General features: G+C 37.2%; 1 protein-coding gene and 1 non-coding gene across 2 annotated transcripts in view; both read right to left on the bottom strand.

Annotated features, from left to right (window-relative positions):
- UBE2R2 (ubiquitin conjugating enzyme E2 R2) overlaps nucleotides 1-27,453 on the bottom strand; it is a 96,583-nt gene that overhangs the window by 8,742 nt on the left and 60,388 nt on the right. Inside the window, exons 2-3 of the mRNA XM_024132881.3 lie at nucleotides 16,846-16,932; nucleotides 5,020-5,117 (exon numbers count right to left, since the gene is read on the bottom strand). Coding sequence (XP_023988649.1) covers nucleotides 5,020-5,117; nucleotides 16,846-16,932 — 185 coding nt within the window. The remainder of the gene's footprint in view (nucleotides 1-5,019; nucleotides 5,118-16,845; nucleotides 16,933-27,453) is intronic.
- On the bottom strand, nucleotides 916-987 carry TRNAE-UUC (transfer RNA glutamic acid (anticodon UUC)). Its single transcript has one exon. It is a non-coding gene; the product is annotated as a tRNA-Glu (tRNA).

Below are 27,453 nucleotides of genomic sequence, written 5' to 3'. Positions count from 1 at the left end.
CCGCAACGGTAGAGGCCACAGCAGTGAGAGGCCCGCATACCGCAAAAAAAAAAAAAAAAAAGACCCTACAACAGGCTGAACTGAACCTTCTGCCACCTCCACTGTTGTCTTGGCTACAGCCATAAACTGGATATGGAGCTTAGAACCCTTAGTCAGACAAGTGCTTACTCTGGATAATTTAGTAGCAAAGGGATATAAAGGAAAATCCCTGGCATCTCGTATCTTGCCTCTTGATATTTCAGTGCCGTAAATAACCTGTGAGAAATATGTACAGTTTACTACCTTAAGGAACTCCCTTGTCTCAAAGCAAGTAACACAGAAACAAATGGGAAAGGGAAAAGTGTCCCACATTAGGTAGTAGTTTTCTGACTTTTCAGAGTTCTGGACATCACCAGGTGTTCCAGATGACGTTCCACAAGGCATGCAAAACACTCTATGTCCCCCCTAGAAATCCACAAACACCAAAACTCTCCATTCACTCTCCCACCCCAAGCAACACATTGAAGAACCATCCAATGATTATATGGAACTAAGAAACAAAAAGGTCCAAGAAGGTAACGATTTCCAATGCAAATACCTTTCAGAGCCATGGATGAAGATCAAAGGGGCAATCTGAAGATAACTAAGTTCTGGTTGTGAAGCCTCTAAATAAAAAAAAGCATAAATGCAGGGAAGGCAATCCCTCATGTGAAGTCCAGGTGCTTCTAAATTGGGGCTCAGGTGACCTGAGGGCCCAGAGAGAAAAAAGATGGTGCTGGTACCCAAAGTGGCTAAGGTAGTTTTAAAGGGCAGATTAATATGAAAGGAGTTCCCTGCCCCCAAAGGAATGGATTAAATGAGAAACAGGCCTTTCTTTTCTTTTTTTTTTTTTTTTTTTTTTTGGGGGGCCGTGCCACGTGGTTTGTGGGATCTTAGTTCCCTGACCAGGGATTGAACCTGGGCCACAGCAGTGAAAGCACTGAGTCCTAACCACTGGACCACCAGGGAATTCCCCAAACAGACCTTTCTTAAAAAGAAAAAATGTTTATAATATTTTAGGCTGAGACAAAGCAAATACAGTCTGTGTGTATTTACACAGAAGTAAAGGCAAAAATTTTGAATTCCTGTGGGTAATGGTAATAGATTGTCCATCCAAGCAGCACGAGAATGCAATGAGAAAAATCTTGTTTGGGGCTTTGCATCTAAAGAACAGGGAGGCTTCAAATTCTATACTGAAGTTTTAACCCCCAGTACCTCAGACTATATTTGGAGACAGTCTTTCAAGAGGTAATTAAGTTAAAATGAGGTCCTTAGAACAGGTCTTAATCCAGTATAACTAATGTCCTTATAAGAAGAGGCAATTAGGACACAGACATGAACAGAGGGAAGACCATGTGAAGACAAAGAGAGAAGACAAGATGAGGAGAGAAGCCTCAGAAGAAACCAACCTTGCCAGTACCTTATAGAGTCCAGAACTGTGAAATAATAAATTTGTTGTTTAAGCTGCACCAAAAAAAAAAAAAAGAGGAGGCTTGTTTTCTCAAAGGGTGGGTGTGGTGGTGGTATGTGAAGCATTTGATTCAACATTCAACCTCCAAAAGCAAGAATCACTAACACCTTAGAGCTACTACTTCTTCTAGTCTAGGGTTACTACTAGCCCTGAAAAACAAGCACCAAAATCATACTTGAAGGACAACTCTGCATTTTTGGTCCAATTTTTCACTTAAAGGACAACTCTGCATTTTTGGTCCAATATTTCAACAAATCTTCCAAGATATTTAAAACCTTTTCTCTACATTGTCAGTTTAATTTTACTGATAAAATAATGTGTTTCTTTCGAAAGCATGCCAGCCTCTTAAACAATTATATAGTGTGAAAGAGATGAGAAATAGGGTAGCCAAACATCTCCAAGGTAACAATAGAGTGATGCCCATAATATCCTCAAGGAAAGAAAGCATGATCCTGAAATCTTATATCTAGTTAAAACCTGTCATTTGAAGTATAATGGCAAACACACACGTATACTCCCATATACACAAGCACATAATATTTTGAACACGTAACAACTCAGGGAATGTAATATAGCTCCTAGGAGCAATCCCTTGAGAAATTACTGATGGACAAATTTCAGCCAGTTAATAGACCAAAGGAAGTAAAATAATGAGGAACAAACAATGAATTCATTTAACAACAGGAATAAGAATTTTTAAAACTGGGATTAAGCTACAGAAGAGTACAGATTATAAATTTTATAACCCTGACAATAAAGAAACAATAATATTTAAAAGTTAGAAGGGGGAGGTAGAAGGTTTCCTTTTCTTTTATATCTAAGTGTCAGTATACCATTTGATGCTGAAAAATCAAGTAATAAGTACATATAAGTTAAAGGTCTAAATAATCAGCTAACAACTGTGTGATATATGGATATGAGGGGATGAAGTAGAAATATACTAATTTTACTAATGATCATAAAAGATCCTGTGTAAAACAATGGTCTTAAAACTAATATATACATGCCCCTGGAGACATACGAAATATCCTATCAGTTCTCCTTTCCAGCTTCCCTTTTCACAACTGCCCTTTACAAGAAATGCATACCTCCCACACATCCCAAATATTTCTATGGTGCATTGCCTAGTGGTGATGAAACATCAGAAGGACAAAACAAAGAAAAATTTATAAATAGAGCCAACTGCTTTTCCCTTCTCATAAATAATTTTGTTAAAAGCATAGAGTGATGTTAACAAAAAAGTATTTTGCTATGTAGTGGAGTATAATAAATTCAGATATGTATAGATTGGGGCTGCTGGAATTATATTTTCACTAAAACGAATTAATTCCATCTCTGATTACTGTTAAGAAATGCACCATCGCCGAGGGAGAGTCCCACTAAAGTAAAGCAGAAAGTATATGGAATATGCAATGATTCCTTATTTCATAGACATAATAAACTTATGGCAAGTCTCAATGCCTGATCTATCTGAGAATTACTCAGAGGCATGATGTTTGTCAAGGTGAGGTGTATCAACACATTTATTTAAATTAAAAAGCGAAGTCGGGCTTCCCTGGTGGCGTAGTGGTTGAGAGTCCGCCTGCCAATGCAGGCGTCAAGGGTTCGTGCCCCGGTCCGGGAAGATCCCACATGCCGGGGAGCGGCTGGGCCCGTGAGCCATGGCCGCTGAGCCTGCGCGTCCGAAGCCTCTGCTCCGCAACGGAAGAGGCCACAACAGTGAGAGGCCCGCGTATAACAAAAAAAAAAAAAAAAAAGCGAAGTCAGTTTTTTCTCATTAAAAAAATATACTGGCAAGATGTAAAATATATCTTTTTTCCCAATCCTTTCTAAGTATATTGGATGGAACAAAGTACCTAAAGAAATGAGTAACCAGCATAATCAACAGTATTTGATATGTCTTGAATAGACTTTTTGGTCTACTCTTCCCAGAAAGTGGGAAGCAAACACATAACTTGATAAGAGACAGGTAAGAAATCCTTGTGTGCATCAGGAAGCTTCAAGTTCTTTGCTTTTGACAAAAATGGAGATTCTAATTGAGTTACTAGCTTCCAGATCATTAAAAATGATTAACAAAATGAATGAATGAGTAAATGGGGGAGAGCAGATTAATCTCCTGTGCAGAGGAATTGAAGTAACTTATACAGATATCTCAGCCTTGCGGGAGTATAATTCCCCCCTCCTGAGTGTGGGCTGCACCTAGGACTTCCCTTTTATAGAACAGAAACGGGGACAGGAGGAACTTTACAGAGGAGAAACCCTAAAAACAAGAGTCTCAGCCAGGTGATGAATGTTAACATCAAGAGTGGTAAGTCAGGCTGACAGTATGTACCGCTGCTATGACGTGATGAAAATGTACTTTACCTCCATGTCTTCCTCCCCAACACTCAGAACTCCAGTATAATAAGCAGAAAAACATCAAAAAAAAAATCCCATCTGGGGGACATTCTACAAAATACCTGATCAGCATTCCTTAAAATTGTTAAGGTCACCAAAACCAAGGGAAGTCCAAGAAACTGTTGCAGTTGTCTAAGGAGAACTGTCTATTAAATATAATGTGCTATCTATCATACATGGGGATCTCAGAGCAGAAAAATGACATTAGGTAAAAATTAAGGAAAGGTGAAAGAGTATGGACTTTAGTCAATAATAATGTACTAATACAGGTTCACTAACTGTAATAAATGAACCAAATGAATGTTAGATGTTAATAACAAAGAAATCTGGCAGGTGTGGGGAATATGGGAACTATCTGTACTTTCCTCATAATTTTTCTAAAAATCTAAAACCATTCTAAAATTTTGACAGTTATTTTAAAAGAAACACACTGATGACAAAACTACGATGAGAATACCATGTCCACCGTCTGGGATGGCTATAGTAAAAGACATGGAAAATAACAAGTGTTAACAAAGATGTGGAGAAATTAGAATTCTCACACACTGCTGGTGGGAATGCTCTAAAATGTAGTGCAGCCATGTTGGAAAATACGGCAGTTCCTCAAGAAGTTAAACACTGAGTTATGCACCCCCAATTCCATTTCCAGGTATAAGTCCAAGGAAATGAAAACATATGTACACATAAAAACTTGCACACAATGTTCACAGCAGCATTATTCATAACAGCCAAAAAGCAGAAACAACCCAAATGTTCATCAACTGGTGAATGCATAAACAAAGTGTAAAGACTAAGACTTTTCAGCAAAAAGTAATAAGAATCATAGAATAAGGAAGCAACCAATCCAAACATGGAACTCATGAAATCCAAAGCAGCAGGATGGAACTTAGATAATGTAAGAGGAAGAATTCAGAGTAGAAAAATTCTTCCAAAGTGAACACAGAGAAATGAGTAACATACGCATTATTACTCCAGAAATACAACTCTTCAAAATGAGGCATACATGCTACTTAAAGCTCCAGTAGAAGACAAAACAACCAAATATAGAAAGGATTCATTTGTACTTGTTAAAAGGTAATATCCAATCTTAAGAGCCACCTAAAAACCACATTATTCCTTATGTAATTCCTTACCTGACATTTTGAGTAGGATTCCACCTTTCAGAGGGCAGTTCTCCACTCTGTGGGTCATCTACAGGTGGATGAAGAATTGAAATGCATACATCTCCATTCTACAAGACACAAATATCACACTCAGTAAATACTCAAAAGTATATTATTGAAAAAATATCAATTCCACTGAAATTTCTTTTATTCCTAGAAGACTTGTTTTCTTACCATTAGGGGAGTAAACAATCCTGCTTTTTCTTCTTGTTTGGAATCAATGATAAAGAAGAATTAAACATTTTTTTATATTATAAATATTCATTTTGACCAATCTCCAAAATACATTTCTTAGTTAAAAAAAGAAACACTATGTCTGTAACACCATCCTTCTAAAACAAATCATTTAAAAATAGAAACAGACAAACATGATAAATCATGATTCAAGAGTCTTGAGAAGCAACTACTAAATCTCTCTATTTTCACAAATCTAACATTAAAAGAAACAAAAAAAAATCTGACCTTGCTTAAAATCTGCCTGGAGAGAAGCTATGATCACCTTTAATATTAATCACTGGTTTCAATAAATATGGTTTATATAAACTGACACATGCCTCACAACAACTTAATTATATATAACTCCCTCAGTATATGGATAGAAGACTTCACCACGATAATATTCTGGTTCATAAATTTAAATTATAGGACCTAAATTACAAGTACATTTAAAGTCAAACATATATGGATTGTCTACCATATGCAATACAGATTGTTAACAGAAAAGACAAGACTGAGAACAATACAGTTGCCTATCTCTTGGTCTAAAATGAAACAAAAGATTCAAATGTTTAAAAAATTAGAGGTGTAACCATATAAAGTGAAAAAAATCTTACATATAAACCCAAATTTACATATACATACACACACACCAAGATAACAGAACATTTTTTAAAGGAGAATAAAATTTTAATAAAGCCAATACCGAATACTATATTCCAAAACTCTGTATTGTTAGATAACATGAGGAAGGTAAAAAAGCACTACAGAAACAAGGAGAGAGAAACTAGGTATATTTGGAGAGGACACCTGGGAGATGGTGTGGAAGAAAAACAAAAAGCTTAATCGTTGAGGAAGCTTTGAGATGGGCTTTCAATAATGATTACAATTTTAATAACCTAAGGGAAATTCAGATATGAGATTGCCTGAAGAAACCAACATCATAAATAAAATATGTTCAGGCAGTTACATTTATTTTGTATTATTACACCAATTACCACAAACTTAGTGGCTTAAAACAATACAAATTTATTATTTTACAGTGTTGTAGGTCTAAGTCTGACACTGCTCTTCACAGAGCTAAAGTCAATGTGTGGGCAGCAATGCATTCCTTCCTGGAGGCTCTAAGAAAAAACCCCTTTCCTTGTCCTTCCTGTCTTCTAAAGGCCACCCACATTCCTTTGTTCTTGGCCCCCTTCCTCTAATCCTCAAAGCAAGCAATGTTGCATTTTTGAGCCTTTCTTCCAAAGTCACATCTCCTCACTCTCATTTTCTGCCCACCCTACCTCTTCCACTTTAAAGGACCATTGTGATTACACTGGGCCCACCTAGATAATCCAGAATAATCTTAGTTTAAGGTCATCTGATAAGCAACCTTAATTCCTCTTAACATGTAATCTAACATAACACAGGTTCCAGGGATTAGAATGTAGGCATCTCTGAGGGACCATTATTCTACCTACCACAGGAGTGAAGAACACAGTTTGAATGAAAAACAGAGCACAAAAATTAGGCCAGAGGAATATGTTACTTTGTTCAGAGTTTAATATGTGTGTAAGTAAAATTTCTTAGTAGTGAAATGACAAAAATAGATCTGTACTTAGAAATGACATATTAAAAGATGGGCATCTCAACTGATGCAGACAAAGCACTTGACAAGACCCAACACTTTCTCATAATAAAAACACTCAGAGGGCTTCCCTGGTGGCGCAGTGGTTGAGAGTCCGCCTGCCGATGCAGGGGACGTGGGTTCGTGCCCTGGTCCGGGAAGATCCCACATGCCGCGGAGCGGCTGGGCCCGTGAGCCATGGCCGCTGAGCCTGCACGTCCGGAGCCTGTGCTCCGCAACGGGAGAGGCCACAGCAGTGAGAGGCCCGCGTACCGCAAAAAAAAAAAAAAAACCAAAAAAAAAAAAAAAAAAAACCACTCAGAAAACTATAGTTACCTTCTAGCTATCTTAAAATTGTAAAGGGAATTTATTTAAAAAAACAAAAACAAAACACCCACAGCTAATAAACAGCATACTTAATTAATGGTGAAAACTCTCCTCCTAAGATCAGAAATAAGACAAGGGCACCCACTTTCACCACTGTTATTTAACATTGTCCTGGAAGTTCTAGCCAGAGCAATTAGAAAAGAAAAAGAAAATTTAAAAGTATACAAAATGAAAAGGAAGAAGTAAATCTATTTCCATTGCAAATGTCAAAGAAAATTCCAAAGAATTCACAAGAAAGCTACTAGACCTAATCAATTCAGCAAAGTTGTAGGATACAAGATCAACACTCAAAAATCAGTTTCATTCTGGGATTCCCTGGTGGTCCAGTGGTTAGGACTCCGCACTTTCACTGCCAAGGGCCCGGGTTCAATCCCTGGTCGGGGAACTAAGATCCTGCAAGCCGTGTAGCATGGCCAAAAAAAAAAAAAAAAGTTTCATTTTTATACACCAGTGATGAATAACCTAAAAAAAAAAATTAAGCAGGACTTCCCTGGTGGCACAGTGGTTAAGACTCTGCACTCCCAATGCAGGGGGCTGGGGGGTTCAATCCCTGGTCAGGGAACTAGATCCCACATGCGTTCCACAACTAAGAGTTCCCATGCCACAATTAAGGAGCCCACCTGCTGCAACTAAGACCCAGCACAATTAAATAAATAAATATCAACAACAACAACAAAAAACAAATTAAGCAAACAATTCCATTTACAATGGCCTCTAAACGAATCAAATATCTAGGAATAAATCTAACCAGGGAGGTGAAAGTCCTGTACACAGAAAGCCACAAAACATTGCTCAAAGAAATTAAAGAAGACCTAAATAAATAGAAAAACAGCCTGCATTCATGGGTAGGAAGACTTGATGTTGGCAATATTCCCCAGTTTGAGCTAGAGACTCAATGCAATCCCAATCCAAATCCTAGCTTCCCTTTTTGTAGAAACTGACAGACTGTTCCTAAAACTTATATGGAAATTTAAGGTACCCACAAGAGCCGAAACAATCTTGGAGAAGAATAATAAAGTCGAAGGACTCACACTTCCTGATTTCAAAACTTACTATAAACCTACAGACAAGAAGACAGTTTAGGACTGGCATAACGATAGACATATAGACAAAGGCAATAGAACTGAGAGTCCATAAATGGACCCATACATTGCCAATTGATTTTTGACAAGATGGTTAAGTCCATTCAATGGGGAAAGAACAGTCTCTTCAGCAAATTATGCTGGGACTGGATTTCCAAAAACAAAAGAAGGAAACTGAACTCCTACCTCACACCATATATACAAAATTAACTCAAGATGGAACAAAGATCTAAGAGCTAAAATAATCAACTCTTAAAGGGTGTGTGTGTGTGTGTGTGTGTGTGTGTGTGTGTGTGTGTGTGTATGTGTAAAATTTTCATGACCTTGGATTTGGCAATGGATTTTTTAGGTACAACACAAAAAGCATGAGCAACAAACAAGCAAACAAAAAAAGATAAACTACACCTCATTAAAATGAAAAAATTTTGTGCAAAGGACATTACCCAAGAAAGTGAAAAAAAAACAACCTATAAATACGGAAGTATCTGCAAGTCATACATCTAATAAGAATTTAATGTCCATAATATATAAGGAACTTCTATGACTCAATGACAAAAAGACAAACCAGCCAATTAAAAAATGAACAAAGGACTTGAACAGACATTTTTCAAAAGAAGATATATAAACGGACAATAAGCACATGAAAGAATGCTCAATATCATTAGTTATTAGGGAAATACAAATCAAAATGGCAGTGAGTTATCACATCATATCCCCTTAGGATAGCTATAATTAAAATTTAAAAATGCAAAATAAGGATGGATGTAGAGAAACTGGAACCCTCATAAATTGCTAGTGGTTGGTGAAGGGGTTCATCTGCTACAGAACAGTTTGGCAGTTCCTCAAAAAGTAAAACACAGGATCACAATTTGACCCCTGCAATTCCATTCCTAGGTATACAACCAAAAGAAGTGAAAAAAGTATTTAAACAAGTACATGTATACACATGGTTATAGCAGCACTATTTATATATATACAAAAGGTGGACACAAAAAAAATGGTTCTGAAGAACCTAAGGGCAGGACAGGTATAAAGACACAGACGTAGAGAATGGACTTGAGGACACGGGGAGGGGGACAGGTAAGCTGGGATGAAGTGAGAGAGTGGCATGGACATACATACACTACCAAATGTAAAATAGATAGCTAATGGGAAGCAGCTGCATAGCATAGGGAGATCAGCTCAGTGCTTTTTGACCACCTAGAGGGGTGGGATAGAGAGGATGGGAGGGAGATGCAAGAGGGAGGAGATATGGGGATATATGTATAGTTGATTCACTTTGTTATAAAGCAGAAACTAACACACCATTTTAAAGCAATTACACTCCAATAAAGATGTTAAAAAAAAAAAAAAGGTGGACACAGACCAAATGTCCATCAATAGAGAAATGGATAAACTGTGATATATCTAACCAATGGAACATTATTCAGCCATGAAGAGGAATGAAGTACTAATACATGCTACAACACGGATGAACCTCCAAAACATTATGCTAAGTGAAAGCCACACAAAAAAGGTCACATATTGTATGATTCCATTTATATGAAATACCCAGAATGGATAAACAGAGACATAAACCTGACTGGTGGTTGTCAGAGACTAGGGAGAAATGGGAATGGAGAAGAATCACTTCATGGGTAAGATGTTTTACGTTGGAGTGATGGAAATGCCTTACAAATAGAGGTGTTAGATGTACCACGCTGGGAATGTACTAAATGTCACCGAATTGTGTTCACTTTAAATGGTTAATTTTATGTATGTGAAATTTTATCTCAATAAATTATTGGGTTTTTAAACAAATTTATTTATTTTTGGCCGCGTCAGGTCTTCATTGCAGTGTGTGGGCTTCTCATTGCGAAGCACGGGCTCTAGGCACGCGGGCTTCAGTAGTTGTAGCACGCGGGCTCAGTAGTTGTGGCTCACAGGCTCTAGAGCACAGGCTCAGTAGTTGTGGCGCACGGGCTTAGTTGCTCCACGGCATGTGGGACCTTCCCGGACCAGGGACCATGTCCCCTGGACTGGCAGGCGGATTCTTAACCACTGTGCCACCAGGGAAGCACCCTCGCCCTTTTTTTAATGGGAGAAGTTCTAGGCCTCCAGAAAGGCAGTTCTAAGATGTAAAATGAAGGCTATATAGCCTAGGCCCTATCTAAATCCAATCAAACCAAAATCTCCAGTATTCTTTATTTTTAACAACTGCTCCACATGATTCTGATAAGCTGCCAAATTTGGGGACATCACTGCCTAGAGAAACCTATTCCCTATACCTTAAAGTTAGAGAGAATGCATAATATCTGCAAATCCATGAATATAATTACATAAAAATACATAAAATCCTGCTTGTCACAAATTATGCACAAACCAGAGCTCAGCTCTAAAAAGGACAAATTTGGTGGCCCAAATATCATCATGTTCTAAATGGTGGCTAATATATCTATAGTTAAATCCTTAAGGTATATATATCTTCATAGAGCAAACTGGCATCCTAATTTACATTTTTTAAAAGAAAAAAATACGAGGAAAAAGAAGCAAAATCTAAATCTAAACAAGCACAAGATAGAGTTCAAACCTTTAATAATGTGTAATACTAAATTACATTTACTAGGAAAACTTTCAACACCAAATCAAAGTCTTCTGGTTTCTGTTAACTTTCTACCTTACTCATTTGGTTCATATAAACCAAGATGAAACTCACATTGTAGACTTTAGAAGTTTTATAGGAACATTCTACCATTAAACTTTTCTCTAATATTTCAGAAATAAAGAATATTTTTCAAGTCAATTAATGATGAGTTATTTTAATGATAAAAACCACTAAAAGAAAACAAACATATTTTACCAGGTACCAAAGAGAAGTTATTTATGTCAATTTAGCCTAGTTGCTAAAGCAAATAAAATATATTACATAACACATTTCTGATTAGCTGATTAAGCAAGCATTCATTCATTTGAAGAATCTTTTGTTTTAATCAGGTCCCTTCTTAAAGACAACTGAGTAAAATTATGTAAATTTAAAATGTTCATCAAATGCATATTTTAAAAAATGAACACAATAAATTCTGATAATATAACAAAATCTTATAACACAGCACTCAGCACCTTTATGTGAATTAAGATCAGAGTTCAAGCATGTTGTTTCTGATGGTTTAATAACACAATACAGAAACAGAGTTTGTCTCACCTAAGGACAAGTAATACATGTTTTAGGTTCCCCGTGCCATACTTTATTCCAAATGAAGTCTAGTTTACTTAATAGTATTATACCAAAGTTAATTTCTTGGTTTTGATAAATGTACCATGGTTGTAAAAGATATTAACATTAGAAGAATATGAGTAAAAGGTATGTATATGAGAACTTTCTGTACTAGTTTTGAAACTCTTCTTTAAGTCCAAAATTATTTCAAAATAATTTTAAAAATTAGTGGGTTTAAACTTAATATTTTAGTATGTTTATAACATAGATATTGAAATCAAAGCATTTTAACAAAATGTATTCTAAATTTTTTATAATTTAGAAACTTTGTATTTAAAATTTATATGAAATGAGTTCAAGAATAATGAACTAAAGCAGTTTGTCCTAGTCTTGAAAGATCATCAGAGAATGTAATATTCCAACTTTGTAATCAATCCTAATGTATTTTTTGGGGTTCACTATTTGATTCTTGGGTGGAAAAACCATTAAAATAAATTCTCAAAGAAATTACGGAAATACCACAGAAGCTCTGAGATAATGCCACTAAACAGAGAAAATAATAATAATTAGAGAGAAAAATGTGTGTTAAATGATCAGAGAAGATGAAGCAGAACCATCTAGAATACCACTGTTTTTCTATCTAAATATAATTTTACTACGTGTAATGAAATAAGAAGGGCGTAAACCCTTACTATAAACAACTTGCTATTTCAAGGATTCAAGTGTAGTGCCAGTCAAATTACACCCCCTGAGAACATAATGATGTACACAGAGTATAGAAGGACCATGATGTGGATGACAAGGGGGGAATGGTAGAAAAAGAGAGCTATCTGTGATCGTTAATTTTGTGCGTCAACTTGACTGGGCTATGGGATGCTCAGATAGCTGGTAAAACATTATTTCTGGGTGTATCTGTGAGGGTGTTTCTGGAAAAGATTAGTATTTGAATCAGCAGATTGAGTAAAAAAGACTTGCCCTCATCATGATGAGGTGATAGGCATTATCGAATTCTTTGAGGGCCTGAACAGAAGAAACAGGCAGAGGAAGGACAAATTCTCTCTCTTCTTGGGCTGCTACATCTGAACTCCTAGTTCTTGGGTCCAGGGACTCCGGGACTCATACCAACAGCTCCCAGTCCTACGGCCTCAAACTGAATTATAATTCCAGACTTCCTGGCTCTATAGCTTGCAGAAGGCAGACTGTGGGATTTCTCAGTCTTCATAACCAAGTGAGCCGATTCCTATGATAAACCTCCTCTTACATATATCTCTATATATCCTATTGGTTCTGCTTCTCTGGAGACTCCCAACTGACACAGTATCTTTGCTTTTACCTGATCTTTTCTGTGTAATTTCAAAATATAATTTATAATTACAGCTTTATTGTAAAGGACCTCTTGATACATTGAGTTCTTTCAGTTTTCGAAGCGCTGATTGTGGGTCTCATCCGCTTCACTCCTAATGGCCTATCATCCATAGAAATAAATACAAAGATCATAAACTATATGTAATTAGACCCATTTTCCACTTACATAGCCTAAATTTTACTATTCCAAAAAGCAACTGCTCTGCAGACTTGGCAAAAACCTTTTTAAAACCTTTTAAGAGGAACTTTCCTGGTGGCACAGTGGTTAAGAATCCGCCTGCCAATGCAAGGGATATGGGTTCAAGCCCTGGTCCGGGAAGATCCCACGTGCCGCGGAGCAACTAAGCCCATGTGCCACAACTACTGAGCCTGTGTGCCACAAACCACAACTACTGAGCCTGCGAGCCACAACTACTGAGCCTGCATGCCACAACTACTGAAGCCCGTGCACCTAGAGCCCATGCTCTGCAACAAAGAGAAGCCACCACAGTGAGAAGCCCATGCACTGCAATGAAGAGTAGCCCCCGCTCGCCACAACTAGAGAAAGCCCGCAGAAAGCAACGAAGACCCAACGCAGCCAATAATTAATAAATAAATTTTTTTAAAAAAAACAAAAAACAAAAAACCCTTGTAAGAGACACCAGAGAGCTAGCTTGTGCTCTCTCTCCTCTCAAGCCACATGAAGACACAGAGATAAGCCAGGAGGAGTCTTCAGTAGAAACTATGTTTCCTAAACTGTGAGAAAGTTAATTTCTGTTGTTGTAAGCCACCGCATCTATGGTATTTTGTTATGGCAGCCGGAGTTATATTAAAACAGTAGGATCTATTTTTAATCATTATTAAAACAATAACATTTAAGAATACCATGCCCTAATGATACTGGAATAGTAGCCAAATTGGTATATCCTTGCAGTGTCAGTGGCTACAGAGATTAGTATAATGTCTTGAGAATCATCTGAGTCTAGAATCAAGGATAACTCTTCAGAGCTAGAACCTTACGTAAAACAGCAAAATATTTTCCTACTGGCTATCAAGTATCCTAAAATACACCATCTTACTGTAACATTTATTTCATGACTACACCTGTGACATTCATTTGTAAACACTATACAGGAAAAATGATCTGTATACTCTGAAAAAACATCCAACATCTTTATTATTTTTTAAAAGAAAGAGCTATACTGTGTCCTACAACTCACTAGTACTAAAAGGATCATCAAATGCTAAATACTTCTGTATAATTTCCATTTAATTTTGTGGCAAAACTAAAACTATTCTAAATGTTAGTCTATTACCAAAAAAATTATTTAAATAAATACATACTAAGAGCAGTGAGATTCTGAGTTGCCACAGCTCTGAAGTTCACAGTGAAGAGTGTACAAAAGCCTCATTTTAATACATGGTCTGTGAAGCAAATGGGCTTCATTGGTTATCTACTTCTGAGCACACAGTAACAAACATAACCAGGAAACTGTTATTGAGATCACTCAACATATTATGAAGCAAAAAGGAGTAGACTGTGCAGTATGATCATTGATGACAAGCTCATATTAAATTTCTTTTGTTCTCCAAGCTTCCCCTTGGTATTTATAAATTTCACAAATGTGGCAATGATATTAGAAATGTTAAATTAATTAAATTCATTCATATAACACAGCAGTATTTATAACTTCTGTGGCTGCAGTAATGTGTCTGTGAATGTATTTAATAAAACTGTAACCAAAGCTCTTATAGTTTTAAAAACTTGATAAACTATTTTCTACCAAAAATAGTCCTTATGATATTTTTAATACTCATGAAGTTATTAATATACAAAAACTCATCAATTCACATATTTTGGCATTTGAGTAGGCTTTTGCTTTTGTATTTTTGTCTTGTTGCTGTTGACATTGTTGCCATCGTTCCCCCATTTCATCCCCAGTTCTTTTACAAATAACTCTGCAGTAAACAATCTGGTGACCAGAGCAATTTGACATTGAGGTCCATTGTGTTTCTAGGTGACAACATAAGATGGATGAGGAGAGAACAACTTCCAGGAATATCCCTTTGGCTAAGAACCACGAGCCCTTATGTCTAAAATCACAAATACTGACTTGGGCCCTCAAAAAGTTCAATTCTGATACCATTTCCAGAATGTAGCAAAGTAAATTAACATATTATTAATTTGTGAGAAGAGTCTCTTGTGACTCATTTGATTACATCAAATTTAATTCCTAACTATGACTTAACACTTCATTAAAAACAGAACTTTTATGGCATGGAAAACAACTGCATATTTATAAGATATGCATGTATTATTTTACTGCTGAAATTTTTATTATGAATATGAAAAATATTTTTTTAAAAATGATCCAATGCTAAATCTTAAGAGACAGAACTAAATAGCCTACCTAAGTGGTGAAAAAGCAGTGGAAAGGGGAGTGTATCTACCTACACCTTCTTCTGGAAGAGCTTTGAATCCTTTATCCTGTTTTTTGGGTTTTTCCTTCTTGCTTCTTTGTTGAGAAGGGTTTGAGAATTAGATAACTGAGATGGAAACAGGCGAAGGTGAATTAGTTCTCAGTAGCAAGACAAAAGCTTGAGTCTTCTCACTTCTCCTTTGCTATCTAAAAAATCTATACATACCACATAGTTGGGTTTTTTTTCTTGAATCCACGTTCCTTTTAATTTTTTTAAAATTAATTTTTATTGGAGTATAGTTGCTTTTATACCACATAGTTCTGAAGGCAAGAATTTTTGATTGTTAAATGGACAGGGACAGAAAAATATTTCTATGTGTATTTAACCCAGTTTGAACTTATGAACAGTGAATTATTTCTATAGTCTCCCCCTACAACAGGATAACTTTGTTATATAGAATAGTACAACATATTCATTGTTGTTTATTTGTATTATGATTATGTCAAATACTAAAGATACTAAAGAAAACAATATTCTGGGAACCTATTTCTGGAAATGTTACTATGCATCACCTTTTGAGCACTAGTTTGTCCTGTTTTAAGAAGGAAAGAAAAATGAAGATAATGATTGACAGAAAAAGCAGGTTGTGGCAAATAATAAAGCTACCCAAGTGTGCTCATTTCAAATTCAGGACTATAGAGTAAGTTCTCCATCCCTTGCCTATAAGCATTTTAAAGGCTCTGTAGCTCTGTTTCTGGAGCAAAGGTGCTTGCCAATAACCACCTGACCAAAAAAAGAACTATGACTACGGCTGCAAATTTTAAAAAACAATTTTAATGCCTGGGCCTCAGCTACAACTTCACAGCACTACTGCAATGAAAAAGATTACAGAATGGTAAAGGAGTAGACTCAAAGGCTATTTTAGTGGGCCTTGACATATATCCTGAGAAACATAATGCATTGTTCCAGCATCCTTATAAATTAGCACAAAGCTAAGTACATTTCATCAAAAAAGCTACAAATTATTTTCCCAGGCATGTGGACTTGTCTAGTAGAAGAACCTAACCTTGGATTTATTCCAAAAGAGGCTCTCAACTGGTATGCAGCAACTCCTTAAAAGACACCAGTACAAATATAGTAGGGTAAATTCCCACCCCCTCCTGTCCCAAAGTTGAATCTCTGATCAAAGCAACAAACAAACCCTTGCTGTGAAGCTAGAGGATAGGTACACAAATAAATTTGTATGACTTTATCTACTAAATTGAAAAAATGCAAATGTTAACAAATATGAATTATAATCTTAGCAATGAGCAGCAAAGGTTTAAAGCCTCAACCTTAAATTAACCAAAATATACACTGGTATTAAAAAACTACCCTCAATTTTTGAGCAATTCAACTACAGACTACTAACCAAAAATGGGAAACCATAAATACTTCTCTGTGGCTACAGCATAACTACCACAGCATACTGAGCTATGGAGGCTATTTTAAAGGATAGTATCTTAAATAAATCTTCAGAGAAATTCATGATAGACATCTCTTACCTCATAAATGTTGGGGTGCCACATTTTGGTCAAGAATCTGAAGGTAGGTGGTGAATATGGGTAGTCAATAGGAAATTTAATATGCGCCTGAAAAGAAAAAGAATGAAATGCTAGTAAGTAAGACTACAGGTTATTCATCTAACTAACAATTCACCCTGATACACTCCAGCGCAACAAAACTCCTTTCTACACAGTAGACTCTGGAGATTAAAATAGCTCATATATATTTTGTTAGCCCCAATGCCAGGGTTATTATTAGCATGTGCTTCTAACTATCTCTTTAAATATTTATAAAAATTAATGTCAAATTGCCAAAGCTCAACAGTTATATAATTGAACACACAAATGAAAAACAGTTTAATATGTGTCACATTAATAGGTACATTTTATTTTGATAACAAAAAATAATTAATACAACCTTATGGTACATAATACAGAACAAAGATAATTTGTTTTACTTAACACTGTTTACTACCCAGAAGTAACAAATGCTACCATTTTGATATGGCTCCCCCAAGAGTTTTAATGCTCATGTATGCTTATCTCTTTACAAAACTTATTTTCAAAAACTTGAATATACTTCATTTTATACTGTTTTTTCCATCTGTATCATATCATAAACATTTTCCTTTGTATATATGATTGTTAGTATGTGCATAATGTTCCATCATACAGATATATAGATGAACCATTAAAAAAAAAACCTACTTCCTTATTTTGGAACATCTGGGTTGCTTTTCACTCTTTTGCTATTGTAAATACTGCTACAGTAAATGTCCTTGGCAGTATCCCACATTTCACATATGAAAAAAATCCAGACAAATTCTCATCTAACAGTACTAGTAAAAGGGAGTGAAGAAGAGAATGAAAGAACAAGGTAAAAATAAATAAGCTAAGGACAGCAGTGAAAATGGCAGAGTCAGGATCCTCAAAAATTCTGTCTTTAGGACTTCGCTGGTGGCACAGGAAGTGGTTGAGAATCCGCCTGCCAATGCAGGGGACACAGGTTCGAGCCCTGGTCCGGGAAGATCTCACATGCTGAGGAGCAACTAAGCCCATGCACCACAGCTACTGAGCCTGTGCTCTAGAGCCAGTGAGCCACAACTACTGAACCTGCATGCCACAACTACTGAAGGCCACGCACCTAGAGCCCGTGCTCTGCAACGAGAAGCCACCGCAATGAGAAGCCCACACACCTCAACGAAGAGTAGCCCCGGGTCGCCACAACTAGAGAAAGCCCGTGCGCAGCAACGAAGACCCAACACAGCCAAAAATGAATAAATAAAATAAATAAATTTTAAAAAAACAAAAAGAAACACTAAAGGGAGTCCTTCAGGCTGAAATGAAAGGACACTAGCCAGTACATGAAACAACATGAAGAGCACAAATCAAAACATATGATAAGTATAGGATAAATATGAAAGAAACAATAAATGTACTTTTTGTTTATAACTTTTTTCCTCCTAATTTAAAAGAATTACATATCTATTGAAAGGCAAAAAATACACAAAGAAGGAATTTGTTTACCAATAAAAAACAAAGTAAAGGGGAGGGATCGGAGTTACCTAGGAGCAAAGTTTCTGTATACCACTGAAATTAAGATGGTTATTAACTGAACTTGTATAGTTATATGATGTTGACTGTAATCCCGAGGGTAACCACTAAGAAATAACTCAAAAATTCAATACCCCTTCATGACTGAAAACACCCAACAAACTAGGAATACAAGGTAAATTCCTCAACTTGAAAAAGGGAATGTAGTAAACAAAACTATAACTAACATTATACTTAGTGGTGAAGTAATTTCAGAAATAAGACAGGGATGTCCACTCTCACCACTTCTATTCAACACTGTACTGGAGATGTTAGTCAGACCAGCTGGCAAGGAAATGAAATAAAATGCATCTTGGTTGGAAAGTAAGAAGCAAAGTTATTTCTATTTGCAAATTAGATAACCCTGTATATAGAAAATTCAAAAGGAACCCACTAAATATATTAGAATAACAAATTCAGCAGAATTGCAAGATAAAAGATCAATATACCAACATCAATTATATTTCTACACTGCAGCACTGAACAAACTGAAAATGAAATTAAGAAAATTCCATTTATAATAAAGAATAAATAAAATAATAAATAAATAAATAAATAAAATACTTAGGAATAAATATAATAAAAGAAATACAAAACTTACACTCTAAAAAGTACAAAACATTTTTAAAAGAAATTAAAGACTTAAATAAATGTTAAATATCCATGATATTATATGTTCATGGATTGCAAGACTCAATACTGTTAAGATGGTAATCCTCCCCAAGCTTATCTACAAATTCAGCATCACTGTATGGAAACCCCTGTTGCCTTCTTTACAGAAACGGAAAAGCTGGTACTCATGGGACCCAGAATAGCCAAAACAATCTTGAAAAATAAAAACAAAGTTAGACAACGCACACTTCCAGTTTCAAAACACTACAAATCTATAGTGATCAAGACAGTTTGGTACTAATATAAGGCCAATTCAATGGGGGGAAAGGCCTTTTAAACAAATTATGCTGAGACAACTGGATATCCACATGCAAAAGAATGGAGTTAAAACCTTTGAAATACAACGGACTCTATTTAACAAGGCCTGCCTTCAGGAGAAACCAGTTACAGCCTAACTTGCTAGAATATTGTCAGAGCCTAACTGACCTAGGGAAAGAGAAATATCAGGTTGCCCAAAAGTTCGTTAGGGTTTCTCCATAACATCTTACGGAAAAACTCCAGCCCTAATATCCCACCTAAGGGGTGAGGAAAAACTGAGAAACTCTTGAAAAGTTCACAGTCCAGAGGCAAAGCCTCATTAAAAAGATTGAAAACTAATCATAGGAGAACAGAACTCTTCCTCTTCCCTCACACTTCACCACCATATTACTAAGGCATTTATAGCAGTTCCTTTTACCCAGTACATCACAGCTAACTAACATGGAAAAATTATAAGGCATACCTAAAGGAAAAATCACAAATGAAGATACAGAGCAATTATCACAACCAGACATGGGAAAGGTGTTAGAATTATTAGACTGGGAATTTAAAACAACTATGATTAATATTCTAAGGATTCTAGTGGACAAAGTAGACAGCATGCAAAAACAGACAGGCAATGTAAGCAGAGAGATGGAAATCCTAAGAAAGAACCAAAGACAAATGCTAGAGATAAAAACACTGAAGAAGGGCTTCCCTGGTGGTGCAGTGGTTGAGAGTCTGCCTGCCGATGCAGGGGATACTGGTTTGTGCCCCGGTCCGGGAAGATCCCACATGCTGCAGAGCGGCTAGGCCCGTAAGCCATGGCTGCTGAGCCTGCCCGCCCGGAGCACAGGGGCCCCCATACCCCGCAAAAAAAAAAAAAAAAAAAAAAAAAAACGCGCCCGGGCCACGGGGGCCCGCATACCCCGCAAAAAAAAAAAAAAAAAAAAAAAAAAAACACTGAAGAATGCCTTTGATGGGCTTAGTAAGAGTGACACAGCTGAGGGAAAAACCTCTGCACTAGAGGATATTATCAATAGAATCCTCGAAAACAGAAAAGCAAAGAGAACAAAGACTGGGGAGGAAAAACAGAACAGAATATGCAAGGAGTGTGGGACAACTACAAGAAGTGTAAGATACATGTAATAGGAATACCAGAAGAAATAAAAGATACCATAACGAAAATGAAAAGACAACCCACAGAATGGGAGAAAATACTTGCAAATCATTTATCTGATAAGGGACATGTACCCAGAATACGTAAAGAATGCTTATAACTCAATAATAAAGAAAAATAACTCAACTTAAAAATGAGCACAGTGGGCTTCCCTGGTGGCGCAGTGGTTGCGCGTCCGCCTGCCAGTGCAGGGGAACCGGGTTCGCGCCCCGGTCTGGGAGGGTCCCACGTGCCGCGGAGCAGCTGGGCCCGTGGGCCATGGCCGCTGGGCCTGCGCGTCCGGAGCCTGTGCTCCGCAACGGGAGAGGCCACGGCAGAGGGAGGCCCGCATACCCCCCCCAAAAAAAAAAAAAAAAAAAAAAAGCACAGGGCTTCCCTGGTGGCGCAGTGGTTAAGAATCTGCCTGCCAATTCAGGGGACACAGGTTTGAGCCCGGGTCCAGTCATGCCGCGGAGCAACTAAGCCCGTGTGCCACAACTACTGAGCCTGTGCTCTAGAGCCCACAAGTCACAACTACTGAAGCCCACACACCTAAAGCCCTCGCTCTGCAACAAGAGAGAAGCCCCCGCAGTGAGAAGCCCACACACTGCAACAAAGAGTAGCCCCCGCTCGCCGCAACTAGAGACAGCCCGTGCGCAGCAACGAAGACCCAACAGAGCCAAAAGTAAATTAATTAATTAATTAAACAAACAAACAAACAAACAAACAAAATGTTTGGCCAGGATGTCGTGAAATTAGAACGCTTTATACAGGGCTGGAAGGGATCAAAATGGTATAGCCACTTTGAAAAACGGTCTAGCATTTCCTTGAAAGAATAAACATAGTTAACCATGTACCACGCAAGTCCACTACCAGGTATATGTCCAAGAGAAATGAAAACATTACATCCACATAAGAACTTGTACAGAAATGTTCACAGCAGCATAATAGACAAAATGTAGAACCCCAAATGTCCATCACCTGAGGAAATGAATGAACAAAAGGTGGTATATATCCATACACTAGAATATTATGTGGCAGTTAAAAGGAATGAAGTACTGGACTTCCTTGGTGGTCCAGTGGTTAAGACTCCGAGCTTCCACTGCAAGGGGTGCAGATTCGATCCCTGATCAGGGAAGATCCCACATGCCACGTGGTGCGCAGCCAAAAAAAAAAAAAAAAAAAAAGAATGAAGTATTGATATATGTTACAATGCTGATGAACCTCAAAAACAATTAGCTATGTGAAAGAAGTCAGTCACAAAAGACCACATTATTTATGAAATGTCCAAAAGAGATTAGTAGTTGCCTACAGCTGGGGGTAAATTGGGAGGAAACAGAGGTGACTATGAAAACATATAGGGCTTTTGGGATGGGAAAATGTTCTAAAATTGATTATGGTGATGGTTGCACAATTTTATGAATATACTAGAAACCACTGAATTGTGTACTTTAAATGAGTGAATTGTATATATACATTAAAATCACAATAAAGCTGCTTATTAAAAAACAAACAAACAGGGACTTCCCTGGTGGTCCAGTGGTAAAGAATCCGCTTTACAATGCTTACAATGCAGGGGACACGGGTTCCATCCCTGGTCAGGGAAATAAGATCCCATATGCCCCAGGGCAACTAAGCCCGTGCACCACAACTACTGAGCTCACGCGCCTCAACTAGAGAGCCTGCGCACCGCAAACTACAGAGCCCACGTGCCCTGGAGCCTGCGCACCACAACTAGAGAAGAGAAAACCCGCATGCCACAACTAGAGAAGCCCAAGTGCCACAACTAGAGAAGAGAAAACCTGCACGCCACAACTAGAGAGCGGCCTGTGCACCGCAATGAAGAGCCCACATGCTGCAATTAAGACCCGACGCAGCAAAAAATAAATAAATAAAAATTAAAGCAAACAAACAAAAAGCTGGAGTCCAAAAGCAGTCACACCCCAATAGCAACAAGAATACCCAGTTCCTCAGATCTTGGTTTCAAAATACCATTTTCTAATAAAAAGAAACAAGGCTCTTTGGAGAAATACTTGATTCTACATGTGGGGCAAGGAAAATACAAGATGAGCATGGAGCATCTTATACTGCCTGAAAGTAAGGAAATGCTAAAGAAAAAATATGGAGGCATGGCAAAAACAAACAAACAAAAGCAAACAACAACAAAAAGCCATAGGAGCCAACCTGAAAGAGCCCCTACTGGCCAAAAGTAAAGCAATTCATAGTAATGGATGATCACCCAAGGTATAAAATAAATATAAATGAGTGCATATTGGTATAAATTATTGAATGAAAAAATACTGGGGAAGGGACAAATCTTCCTCACAGCATATATTATCTTCCTCCAGATAACCTATATAGATATATCCCATTAAGGAGGTGGAGTTTAATTCCCCTCCCCCCCAGTGTGGGCTGGGCTGAATGACTCACTTCCTAAGAATATGGAAAGGAAGACATACTAACTTTATAATAGAGAAACCTGGCAGACAACACCTTAACCAAGTAATCAAAGTTACCATTACTGGTGTTAAGTTGCTGAAATCACGACCTCCCTTATAAGATGTGCTGAGAAATGCAGCTCATCTCTGTGGTGCTCTTACCCCAAAACCCATAACCCAGTTTAATCATGAGACAAACATTAGACAAACCCAAATGGAGGGACATTCTACACAATAGCTGAGCACTTCTTTTCAAAACTGTCAAGGTCATGAAAAACAAAGAAAGATGGGGAAACCATCAAATATTGGAGGAAACTAAAGAGACATGACAACTAAATGCAATCAGTATTCTGAATTGTATACAGGAATAATAAAAGGACATTAGGGGTGGTAGGGGAGAACTGAGCATGACTGCTAATGGATATGAGGTTTCTTTTGGAGGTGATGAAATAAACTGGAGTTAGATGGTGGTGATGGCTATATGACCTGGTGAATAAAAAACCACTGAATTTTTACACTTTGAAAGCCTACAAAGTATTGGTTGGTACCATGGCTAGGTGTTGTCTGAGTAGGTCCCTGGGTGGATAAAAGCAGAGGAAATAAGGCACCAGGTGCAAAGAATGTGGAGTGGTCAGGTATGGCTAGTGGGATGCCTGGTGGTAACTACAGGAGATAGAAGACTGGATGAAGGTAGGCTGAAGCCTTGTTTAGGTGTTTTAGTGGGAAACTACATAAGGTCAGAAAATCAGGGACTTCCCTGGTGGCACAGTGGTTAAGAATCCGCCTGCCAATTCAGGGGACATGGATTCAAGCCCTGGTCCAGGAAGATCCCACATGCCGCGGAGCAACTAAGCCCGTAGGTCACAACTACTGAGCCCGTGCGCCTAGAGCCCATGCTCCGCAATAAGAGAAGCCACCGCAATGAGAAGCCCGTGAACTCCAAGAGTAGTCCCTGCTTGCCACGACTGCAGAAAACCCGCGCAAACCCACGCACAGCAATGAAGGCCCTACACAACCATAAATAAATAAATAAATTTATTTTTAAAAAGAAACGAAAATCAAAGGCAAGATGTCTATCTTAGAATAAATGACTCTATGACAGCACTGTAAAAGATGGATTGAATGGGATAAAAGACAGAAGTTAGGAGTGGTTTCCTATCTTTTTCATTTAATCAGCCTCATCTCCAGAACATGCATATACTTTAGAAAGCTTTAGTAATGATGACATAGTTATATAATGCATATCTGAATAAAACAGGATTGTAAAAATTTCCATACAAAATTGGAACTGATCGTTGAAAATGTAACCTCCTTTTTTTTTTTTTTTTTTTGGCGGTACGCGGGCCTCTCACTGTTGCGGCCTCTCCCGTTGCGGAGCACAGGCTCCGGACGCGCAGGCTCAGTGGCCATGGCTCACGGGCCCAGCCGCTCCGCGGCATGTGGGATCTTCCCGGACCGGGGCACAAACCCGTGTCCCCTGCATCGGCAGGCGGACTCTCAACCACTGAGCCACCAGGGAAGCCCAACCTCCTTTAACATTTCTACGGGAAATTAGATTATCCTTTCTAAAAATAAATAATCAATAAAATTTAGTATTGTTAGTCAAATCTTTAGGTACCCAAAAATGTCTTCCTAGACTACTAACTATATTAAAAGAAATCTTTGCAGAGTAACTAGGAATGGTTGCATGAAAATTTATAAAGAACATATGACATGCACCAATATGAAAGAGTAGTAAAGAACATCCACTCAAGAAGCTAGACTGCCTGGGTTTGAATCCTGGCTCTGCCATTCATTAGCTGTTTTTTGAAGTAAGTTATTTGTGTCTCCAGTTTCCTCATCAGTAAAATAAAGCTTATAGTACTTATTAAACAGCTTGGTATGAGAATTAAATGAGTAAATGCTTGTGTAAAATGCATTAGAACAGTGTTTAACATATAATAAAAGATATGTAAGAGTTTTGTTTAAAAACGGCAAATTAAACGGGCAGAGGTTATGTCAGAAAACCTTCTTTAATAAAAAGCCTCTTTTATAGACTGCTCATTTTCGCTTTTTATCGCTTTTACTTACCTGCCTTTTGATTATAACACTACCAGCTTTAGAAAAGACAACTAGAGAGATTCTTCCCAACCTAAGAACTTGAATCTTATGGAACCAGTTTTCTAAGAGCTTTACAAATCCCAATTACTTTTTACTTAAATATAATTAATAAACATTAATTACTTACTATTGTTAATTGGGTTTCTATATTTTCTCTAAGCATCTACTAATATTTTGAGCTTTTATCTTTATCTCTGTACCTTGAACACTACTTATCGCCACAAAATTTTTAAAAGTAGCATCTCCAGAATAAAGTCAAAAACTATTTTTGATTTTTAAAAGTATCATGCCTGGGAGTTCCCTGGTGGTCCAGTGGTTAGGACTCAGCGCTTTCACTGCCATGGCCCAGGTTCAATCCCTGGTCGGGGAGCTAAGATCCCGAAAGCCACATGGCACAGCTGGGGAAAAAAACAAAAAGGATGTATCATGCCTAAATTATGCTTATGTTACAACTGAAAAAGGTAACATTGTGTGGTGCACCCCTGTAAGGCTATTTAAAATTGTTATAAGAACTCCTTCAATGGAATTTACAAGCCTAAAGAATTTAGCTGAAGTTAAAATCAAGGGGAATATTCTGCTACAGTGCTTCCCTGAGATTATTCAGTTTTACCACTATTACTTTTTTCAGAACCTTATTAATAATTTAAACATATTATTTCATATATATGTTCACCCATAATTATATGGGTGAAAATGTTTTAAGTTTAATTAAGTATAAAACTTGCTCTTATCCATTCCCAATACTAGTAAATCTTAGGGTATGATTTGAACAAACTATGAACTTATTTATAAGTTTACAACAAGGAACAAGGGAAATGTGAACACTGACTGGATATTAAGGAATTAACTTTTTCAGCTGTAATAATAGCATTGTGGTTACTTTATTAAAGGAGGCCCTTATATTTTAGAAATACATTCTGAAATATTCAAAAGTGAAATGATATTATGTCTGAAATCAGTTACAAAATAATGTGAAGAGGAGTAGATAAGGTATAGATTAAACATATTTGCTATGAGTTAATTATGGATGCTGAGTGATGGGTACACAAAGAGTTTACTGTACTCCTATTTCTAATTTCATATTAGGGAAAATTTCAAACATACAAAAAGCTTAAAAAATGAGATGACTAATATACAATTATTTTTTAAAAGCGTTACAGTGCTTTGTATAACTAGCATAATCATACCATTATGATAGCAATAGATGCCACTATTAACCACGTGAACATGATGGAACTTGGCAAGGTGATAATAAAGTTCATGTGAAAGAGAAAATACTTGAAAATAATACTGTTTTTGATAAAAACCAATAACAGGGAGGGGTTCACACTAGCAGATAGAAAAACATCCTACAAAGATGCTATTAAAGGAGGAAACTACACACAGATCAATGATATAGAATAAGTTACTCAGAAAACAGTAAAGGTAACATTTCAAATAAGCAGGAGAAAGATTCAAATAATATTGGGGGAAATGACTCTTCCTTTGGATAAAGGGGTAAAGATGCTTATAGACACTTGAAAAGAAAATCACATTTCACTTTCAAGGAGAAAAAGATCAAACCTCATCTTCAAGAAGAATCAACAACAGTGGTGAAGAATTGGACAATCCTTGATCTCTAAGAGTAAAAAGGAGTTCATATGCTAGTAGCAAAAGATAGATTGTTCTGTTGCCACAGTAACAAAGAGCCACCAGAATGAGTTTTTTAAAATGAAGTACAGTTGATTTATAATGTTTTGTTAATTTCTGCTGTACAACAAAGTGATTCAGTTACATATATGTGTGTATACACATATATATATATATTTATATGTATATACACACACTTTTTTTATATTCTTTTCCATTATGGTTTATCACAGGATACTGAATATAGTTCCCTGTGCTATACATACAGTAGGACCTTGTTTTTATCCATTCTATATATAATCAGAATCAGTTTTAAATTGCTTAAGCAATACCTGACAGTTCTATAGGCATGGAACAGGAACCAACTTTAAACCCATTTGAACAACTTTTATTGGTGAGTATGTTTTGGCAAGCCAACCTATCAGTAACGGTCCCTTGTTTCTGAAAGCAGGGCAACTGCGAACACACTCCTGTCAACGAACACACTTCTGAATAAGAACCAATCAGTAATGGTCTCAGCCAAGTACCCATGCTTCCACAGCTGATGCCAACCCCACAAAGACTGAAAAATCCACCAATCCCTAAACTTCACACTTGTCAAAAACCCTATAATAAGATCAGATTGTATCAAGAAGTATGGGGAATAAATCTGAAAAGTCACACCTTAAAACATACAAATTGGGCTTCCCTGGTGGCGCAGTGGTTGCGCGTCCGCCTGCCGATGCAGGGGAACCGGGTTCGCGCCCCGGTCTGGGAGGATCCCACATGCCGCGGAGCGGC

Source organism: Physeter macrocephalus, chromosome 9 (assembly GCF_002837175.3).
Source record: "Physeter macrocephalus isolate SW-GA chromosome 9, ASM283717v5, whole genome shotgun sequence".
NCBI lineage: Eukaryota > Metazoa > Chordata > Mammalia > Artiodactyla > Physeteridae > Physeter > Physeter macrocephalus.
This window is presented reverse-complemented; position numbering and strand designations above follow the sequence as displayed.